Genomic DNA, 8,447 nt, shown 5'->3' on the forward strand with positions numbered 1-8,447 from the left:
TTTGATTAAAACTTAACAAATGTATAGTTTTGGAACAACTAGAGACTAATTCATAGAGACTAACAACTAGAGAGTTAATTCATGACAGATTAATTTAATTTATGGGTGAATTCATCCTTTAAAACCATACAAAACCATACAAAAGGAAAAGTCTACAAGGAACCATGAAACTGGTTTTTATTTTATAGAAATGATCTTTTCATATTTGTTTTGATCAAGGAAGTTGATCAAATAGCTATTAAAAGATCAGGCATGACAAGACATTGGTGACTTAACATTTCTGACGCTTATCTAAAGAAAAAACTCAACCGGGATGGTCAACAGACAGGAACACTTTATTTTGAGAAATACAGAAGTAAACTTGGCGGTTGGCATGCTTATATGGGCTATGAACAAAGACGTGGAATAGATCTTTTTAAAAGTCATACTTTCCACCCGGCGACGTGTTTTTTAGTTGCTGAACCACAGGATGATTTTTAGACATCACTTTGTACGAATCAGGCATCATATTATATGAATCACCATTCATATTTCAATATCAAATCTGATTTTTTTTCCATGGAAATGTGATTCAGTGTCAAGTATGAATAGCTTATAATGAAAGGCAGGCAGTTTCACAAGCACCATATGAATTAATGATTGAATTCAAAAAAAAAAAAAAAAAAGAGTAGATTTTGACTAGATCTACACCATTTCTGCACCACAACTAGTAATATCTTATTTCACCTAAAACAAGATCATAAAACACTTGGAACCGTGGATAACAAAGAACCAAATCTGAATATGAATCAGTATTAAACTGCACAATACTGATTCAACCCCTTTACACTGTTATTTAGAAAATATTGTGAAAAAAATGCTAACGAATAGAATTAATACATATACCAAAATATCTCTTTTGAGAACCTTGAAACACTTCAACTAAATTGAACGAATTCTCTTATGTTTACTTACAAATCTATTTTAATCGCAGGGATGGCCGTGCATAAACAGAACCGTTGATGTCAGCTGTGATATTTTTTTAGCACCCACTGGAGGATTGTATTTTTGACAGTCATATCTCCATATCAGATCTAAACACCCCCTCCAGAAAAAAAACACTTGGGAAACACTTGATGCAGCTCATCTAACTATTTCTTTGTCAAACATTTTCTTTTATAAAATATTCAAAATAAAAAATACAAATTAAAAACTTGAGCCAACAGTCTCTGTGAGATCCCAACTGGTGGGTGCAAATGAATATTCGGCAAAGCTGGGAGATGGGTGCCATGGTAACTTGGTGTGCTGTTCAACAGACCGTCTTGCTGCAGTTTAAGGACTGTGTTTGGAAACTCATGTTCAGGTAATTGAGACACATCCTGATGCCCTGTGAAGAAACATATGACAACAATACTCATTTAAAGAGAGAAACGTCAACTTAAGCCAAATGCAAAAAAATGTACGATTTCTTTGCTCGCACCTTTGCTATACTTCCTGTTTCTCATCATTGCAATTTCCCTCCTCATTAAGTGTGTCTCCATCGCTGGACGTTTCTTCCACGTGAGCCAACATGTCTGCCATTAAAGCCTCTTCCAGGCGTTTCCGAACGCTGTACACCAGCTCTTCTTGCTTCCTGAGATGTGTCAGAAATACCAAGTCAGTTACATTCTATGTAAATATGACCTCTTATGACATTGAAAATAAGATCTAAGAGCAATTCATAATATTGATATCTAAAATACCTGATGTCCTCATCTGTAACGATAAAGGCCTTACAGAGAGGCTGAGCCGTGTTAAGCCAAACTCCCGGGTTCTTCTCTACGGCGGCGGACAGCTGGCCCGTGATGGGAGCCGCACTGGTATGCAGGGCGCTGGCAATAGCCGACAACAGAGTCTTATCTGTGCACCCAGGGCCCACTCCTTTATTGTGAAACATTATGAAATTAATTCATGAAATGTATTTGTAATCATGCAATTATAAGATTGTTTTTTCACATTTCACTGTGAAGATGTTGCAAACTAAAAAATTACACAAAAAAATACTCTTTTTTTTATCATTAAAATAAAATGTCTCATTCATTTAACTAAAAATACATGTAAAATGAAAAAAAATATATATATAAATATATGTTTAATTATATTTAATTATAGACGGTTTCATCAGACGCACGCGCCTGGCCCGGATTGATATAAAAAATATTTTATATTTCCTTTATTTAAATATTAATTTATATTTTATTCTGTATTCATTTTTTTATTAAATCAAAACAACTCAATAGTTATTGATTTTTTGGGGAGCTCAACCAGAAGTTCAGTTGGAGCCGCATAAAGTTTGTTTATGTTGTTGCCGCTGAAACCTTCTATAAGTATACATCAAATAATAAACTAAATAATACCAAACTAAATAAACCAAACAAACAAGGACAAACACAATTTAATGTTTTAACTTATTTGTATGTGTAATCATTCGGGGGTTTTTCGCGTTATCTCATGCTTTTATTTTGATATTCGGTCTTGTATTTTGAAGGTCTCTTGTCTTGTTTTCCCCCTTGCCCTAATTATGGTCATCTGTTTTAAGTTTCGGTCCTTGTGTTTGGCATTGTTTGTATACCATGGCTTACTTTGTTGGGGCTTTTGTTTCTTTATCTTGCATTCTTTGGACGTAACGTCATGTCTTGCATGACGACTTTTGTTCTAGATTTTTTATTTTTTAACTTTTCTATATTTATTGCATAACATAGACCACATTCAACCACTTGATCCAGTAATATATTACAGTACCTTGTAAGCCTTTAGGGAGGTCCATTGTTTTCACCAGCTCTTCTGCTATGTCAAAGGCATTGAGACCACCCAGCTTCTTCTCCCAAAAAAGCTGTTAATAAACATATTTTAGCTTAATGTCGCTCAGTGTACAACCTTCTAATTTCTTCTGACAAATATGAATACAGCTACAGAACAGAAATACCTGTCTGGGTTGGTCAATGGCCTTCTGTGGGTCTGTCTTGACTTTATTACTAGGGTGGTTGGTTACTTTTGTGACGGGTTGTTTGAAGATGGAGGCAGTCTGTCGTACTGGGAGAGATGTGTTCAGGTCAGGTTTGCCCTAATAAAGATGTGCAAAAAGAGAAATGATCCTGTTGTAAAAACAGCTTAGAGCAATTAAAAACTGGTTCTATATGGGCAATTCTGATTCGTTACTTAACCAACTAGTTAAGCTGGTTATTGATGCAGGTAGACCCGCTTGACCAGTGTAGCCGTGATAAAATCAGCAAGAAAAAAATCCCTAAATATGCTTAAGGCCTCCTGGGGACTCCCAGCAGCTATAAATCCAATACATGTAAACAGGGAATAAATAATAGAAGCCTGTTGTTGTCCTCTCACCTTAGTCTGACTATTGTTGTCATATCGAGGTCTCTGTCTGTTCTTGTTCAGCTTGCTCATGAGCACCTTTCCCGTGCGGAAATCAATGGAGCTGAGATCCATGGAGTTGCCAAGGTAACGGGCCAATTGAGGCTTGCTCCGGAACTTCTTCCCAGTTGGGCTGTGTGGGGGGCGGGAATAGGACACTTTTTAGACATCTGACATACCCATTTTGATCCGTGACAATTCAGTTTACAGATACACACACAATGCCATGCAATGACAATTTGTTATTATAGCCTAACGGAGGACGAAATCGGAAAAGCTGAGATGACAAAATGGCAATGTATTTACAACATGAACACTGTGGTTACTAGAAATCTTGCTATTCTATATTTTCACAAACAGTTATGATTGCATTAAAGTCACATCCGAAATGTAATTTTAATGCTTAATGTTGACACACGTGAATGCACAGAATGTCAGTAGGTATCTACTTGGGCCTTGCATACTGTCTGCGTACACATAAAAATATTTCACTAAGTATGAGGTAGGTATAAATAAATAAATAAATATTGCATATCAATTTATTTAGAAAATGACTTTCTGTAGTCAAATAACAATCCTTTAAGCAGTTGCTGTCTATCTGTCCTGCAAAGTGTGTGCATTTGATATGCTAACTATGACTATCTGCAGATTAAGATCATGGTATTATTGTTCGTCTAGACGCGCAATTGTCGTGTACGACAAACTGAGAAGCCCTGGTGGAAGGTCACGTCTCTTCTGTCAAAGTCTTTCAGATCCAGAATATTAAAATGAATATAAAACGTTAGTGAACAGTTGACACGGGTGTGATGCAATGATGAGTTCACTGAATATTCTGTATGGTAATACCATGAAGATTTCGTGCATGTTTAAAACACATGCACAAATCAGAACAAACTCTTGGTTTTGGTCAATGGCTCTTCAAGCTTGTCAAGGCGTGCAAACATGTAACACTGATGTTTTTTTAATTGATTAAATAGTATGATACCACAAGCTATACAAACGGCCAGCCTCCCCCCTCTCTCGCCTCTGTTCTTCCTCTTCTTCCTCACCTCTGCTAGAAAGAGAACAGTCATGTCTATTTATGACGTGTCGTGCTCACACAAGAGCCCTTGAAAGTAGGTTTATTAAGACCACAATGCAGTCTAGTTCTAGTTTACATCATGATTAAACCACAAAATAACAGAGTTGCCTTTCCGTCTGACGACCTGTGTGCATTGCCCAAGACGGCACAGGTTTATCTGTAAGATGTCTGTTAAACAGATGGAAAATATTCCACGGTGTTAAAACATCCGGTGGTTGTCTTAAAAAGAAACGTAGCACGTATACGTCTCAGATATGTATTGCAGATGTAAATGCAGACGTTTTCCAGATGTCACACTCTAAAAAGTAAAAGCAGTTATTACCCTGACAGCACACATACAGTATACATCTGGGATACGTCTATTTGATGTCTGCTTTTACATCTGCAAGACATATTTGTTGTGTTTTCCCATCTGTAGTAGATCTCTGAAACTCTGAGACGTACACAGGCAATCAGAGTATCAATGTCTGATCGAAACCCTACTTCTATTTTATTATAGTACAAGTATAGTAACCATGGGTTTAATTGCAGGATTGACTATTTTGGATATACAACAAAAATCATAGCTAAGCAATGACTACTCTAGTAAAACCATGGCAAACGTGTAGCTACTATGATTTTACTACAAATAAACCAAAAACTATAGTTAATGGTCAATGTTCATTATGTTTCGTAAGGGGGACTGAATCTTTTCGATGACTCAATCATTACATTTACATTTAGGCATTTGGAAGACGCTTTTATACAAAGCGACTTACATTGCTTTTATCCTATATCCTTTATCCTATACATTTTACATAGGTATTTGCAATCCCTGGGATCGAACCCACAACCTTGCGCTCTTACCACTGAGCTACAGGGAAGCTCAATCAAAGTGATCAACCTCAAATGTAAACAAAACTTTGTGTGGGAGCATAAATGTAAAGGTGAACCATAACTAACTAACACTTTATTACATTACATTCACTACTAAACAAAGTCCTGCTAATACCACTAATTCATTTGGATCATACAATAAAAAAAATGGTAATAATTATTTAAAAAAACTCAATTCTCATTTGAAATGCCTGCATCAATTCGTATTACAATTTTCTTGTAAACCAAATAAAGCTGTGCATTTTATGTACATGCATATTTATATATATGGACTACAAATAACATTTCACTTAAATATGTCACATACTGCGCAGGGATATCTATTGATTTCTATTAAATGATTGATTACCCATATTTGAAACGGTTCATTGAAACGTCTTTTATCAAACAAATTAATTTATTAAGATTATTCTTTTGTGCACTTCTTTCAATGCCTTTCACACGCGCCCCCATTAAAAACGCACACATCTAGACCTACTTTTACATGACAATCCCTCTCTATACTCAGTACCTAACATAACACACATGGCTTTCCCCCCGCGCACAATCCGTTTCCGAACAGACCACTCCCACATTGTACTCCCATGATGTTTTAAAATAGTCGGCAAGTAAGCGATCTTTATGTTCATAAAAACAACGCATAATTCGAGCAGAACTATTTGCATAAATGCGCAAAATTAACTGATGCTTTGTCGCAAATCATTCCGCCGTAACGTAGCCTCATCACTTAGGCTCTTGTGGTCAATGAAGGATTCATCCGCCTGGAAAAATAGGCTACACTCACACCGAGCAGCATGCACGATGCTGTCTAATATAAACCTGAAGTGTCAATCATGTACAAATATAGATATGTGAACATATTGTTGCGGTTATTCTTTAAATTAAAAAAAGCCGTCAATGTAATTTTACTACAGTATCGTGTATGAGACTTTTTACGCGAGGAGTGTTTACGCGAGTGTAAACAAATACATTGCCAGAAAGCAGGTAAAGCGAAGACGTGTTTGGCTAAACGCGTGACAAACCCTTTATAATTTGAAGTGAATAAAATAAACAAGATTCCTCGCGACTCGTGTGCGTTAAAAATAGCCGTTCGTGGGACAAAAGCGGACGTGTGCTACACCTGGTCTCGGGCGACGGAAAAACCGGTCATAGATTTAGCCAAATCTGGAGCCATTGTCACATTAGCAAAGGATAACTCGCTGCTCACGACACCGTTTCATCCGTGCGTACCCGCGGTCTCAAATTTGGGTTCGTTATTAAGGTGGTATAACGAAATGTATAGCATTAGCATGTGGTTTACGTAGCATTTTCCCTAAACCATCTCGGTTTGAAAGCACTGCGCAAAGCGCGACACTAGTAACCCCGGCGGATCGGACTACACCACTCGTATTAACAAAAGAGAGTCGACTGGTCTGCTCGTAAAACATCGCAGCGAGAAAATGCACGCGCGATTCTCAACGTGCGACCCGATATATTTGCCGTTTCAGACCGGTTGTACTTACTCGTTTTTCTCCATCGTGCATTCTCTGTTTGTGTCGCCTTTTTGTGAATGTTAAATCCCCCTCTCTTCCTCTATACTTTCACTCCCCTCCCCCTTCAATGAGACAAATGAAAGACATTATGCCCGATTAGGGTTGACTTAACGAGACAAAGCCTGGCGGTAGTCGGGTAACCACATGATGGCAATACAATGCAGCGCTGTCTTCAAGAAGGCTGAATTTATTTGAATATATATGTTATATTATGATACACGGTGAATTGTTATCTGCCTGCTTTGAATCCGAACGCGTGGCTCTTGTGAACGCATATGTCGTGTAGTAAAACGTAACATTAGTTTTTTTTTCCCCAAAAGAGCTACCAGTTGCTATATTAGTAGTTAAATGTATTATTAAATAATCTTGTGATTCAAAATGTAGGATTGTTTATGAATATGTGTTGGTGTCGTGTTTGACATTGATAATATTGTTTTTGCATTTATTTGAGTGTATCTGTGGTAACCAGCATTTTGGCGGAAAACGTGGTTACCGTGGTAACGGGCCGTAGAGAAAGAAAAGCACGGGGGATGCTAAACTTACGTATTTGCTCAAAAAGATCCCCTGAAATACATCTTTGTTGGAATAAAGACTGATAGTGGCTTTGTTGTAATCGTGATTGACATTTTATTGGGAAGAAGGAACACAAACACAGGTGGCAACCTATTTTTTCCACATTAAACTAGCCAAAATGAAAAACAACATGCATAGAAAAATATGAACCTATTACAGGCGTTCAACTATATTTACATTTTAAACTCAATGTGCCCATTCAAATTCATTGGTGTGTTGACTCATGAAGCACTAGTGACCGCATCCATTTTCAGGTATCAGCCCTGTACAAACAAAGAAGCAAATCGTTAGCAGATCGGAGTTGTTAACAGTTGTTTTTCACAATAACAACCTATTACACTTTACACTCCGCAAATATTAGGCAATAAGTGTAGTCTTAAAGGTAAAGACAATCTTGTGCCAGTCTTTCGCTAGCGCCATCTACTGGCAAGAACACCTCAAACATTGGTGCTAGGGGGAAACACGTCAAGTCAATTTCTTGATTGTCGCTTTGAAGTGGTTTTCTTGACATATTAGTCATATTTTCCAATTCTCTATGTTTGATCCGTTTTCACTATATTTCTCATCTTTTCATACGTCGTTTTAATGAGATAAATGGTTATTCTCATCATTGAGTGACATTGCAATACATTTCTATAACAATGTTTAAATCTGGGCTGTTTTTAGATGGATCTGGCAACACGTACACCAACCTATGCTCTATTCAAAATCCACGATACAGAGTTTGGCAGCTAGTTAGTCGTCCTTCTTGAATTTCCCTCTGATATAGGGCACATAATCCAAAACCACCCGCCAGTCTGTGAAATAGACAAGAGTCACTCCACCTACTGTACCCCAACCGACCATCGTAGGAACCCTGGATTATAAGAGAACATTTGTTGTATGTTATATATAAATGCACACAAAGGTAGACACGAAAAGACAGATGGATAGAAAACGCGTGGCGTAGTTTTCTTTGCATATAACAATAAGAGAAAATGCGTTCTTGTTAGCATACC

General features: G+C 37.3%; 1 protein-coding gene across 3 annotated transcripts; it reads right to left on the minus strand.

Annotated features, from left to right (window-relative positions):
* Positions 1–312: 312 nt before the first annotated feature.
* On the minus strand, positions 313–7,144 carry mbd3b (methyl-CpG binding domain protein 3b). 3 transcript variants are annotated; one of them, XM_056759784.1, is made up of 8 exons: positions 6,847–7,144; positions 4,373–4,438; positions 3,361–3,520; positions 2,945–3,082; positions 2,761–2,851; positions 1,722–1,899; positions 1,460–1,612; positions 313–1,366 (listed from the first exon to the last, which is right to left on the minus strand). In XM_056759784.1, exons 1-7 carry the CDS (start codon positions 6,858–6,860, stop codon positions 1,465–1,467), a joined length of 795 nt encoding a protein of 264 aa, XP_056615762.1. In that variant the 5' UTR covers positions 6,861–7,144; the 3' UTR covers positions 313–1,366; positions 1,460–1,464. The 3 variants fall into 3 exon arrangements, with proteins under 3 accessions (XP_056615762.1, XP_056615761.1, XP_056615763.1); XM_056759783.1 differs by having other exon boundaries at positions 4,373–4,441; XM_056759785.1 differs by lacking the exon at positions 4,373–4,438 and having other exon boundaries at positions 6,847–7,138.
* Positions 7,145–8,447: the final 1,303 nt, after the last annotated feature.

Source organism: Triplophysa dalaica, chromosome 10 (genome assembly GCF_015846415.1).
Source record: "Triplophysa dalaica isolate WHDGS20190420 chromosome 10, ASM1584641v1, whole genome shotgun sequence".
In the NCBI taxonomy this organism is placed as follows: domain Eukaryota; kingdom Metazoa; phylum Chordata; class Actinopteri; order Cypriniformes; family Nemacheilidae; genus Triplophysa; species Triplophysa dalaica.

Coding starts and splice junctions, on each gene's coding strand:
- mbd3b (XM_056759783.1), bottom strand. Junction 2,852..2,944: donor CCATTGACCAACCCAGACAG/GTATTTCTGTTC, acceptor GTTTATTAACAG/CTTTTTTGGGAGAAGAAGCT. Junction 1,900..2,760: donor CCTCCCTAAAGGCTTACAAG/GTACTGTAATAT, acceptor TTCACAATAAAG/GAGTGGGCCCTGGGTGCACA.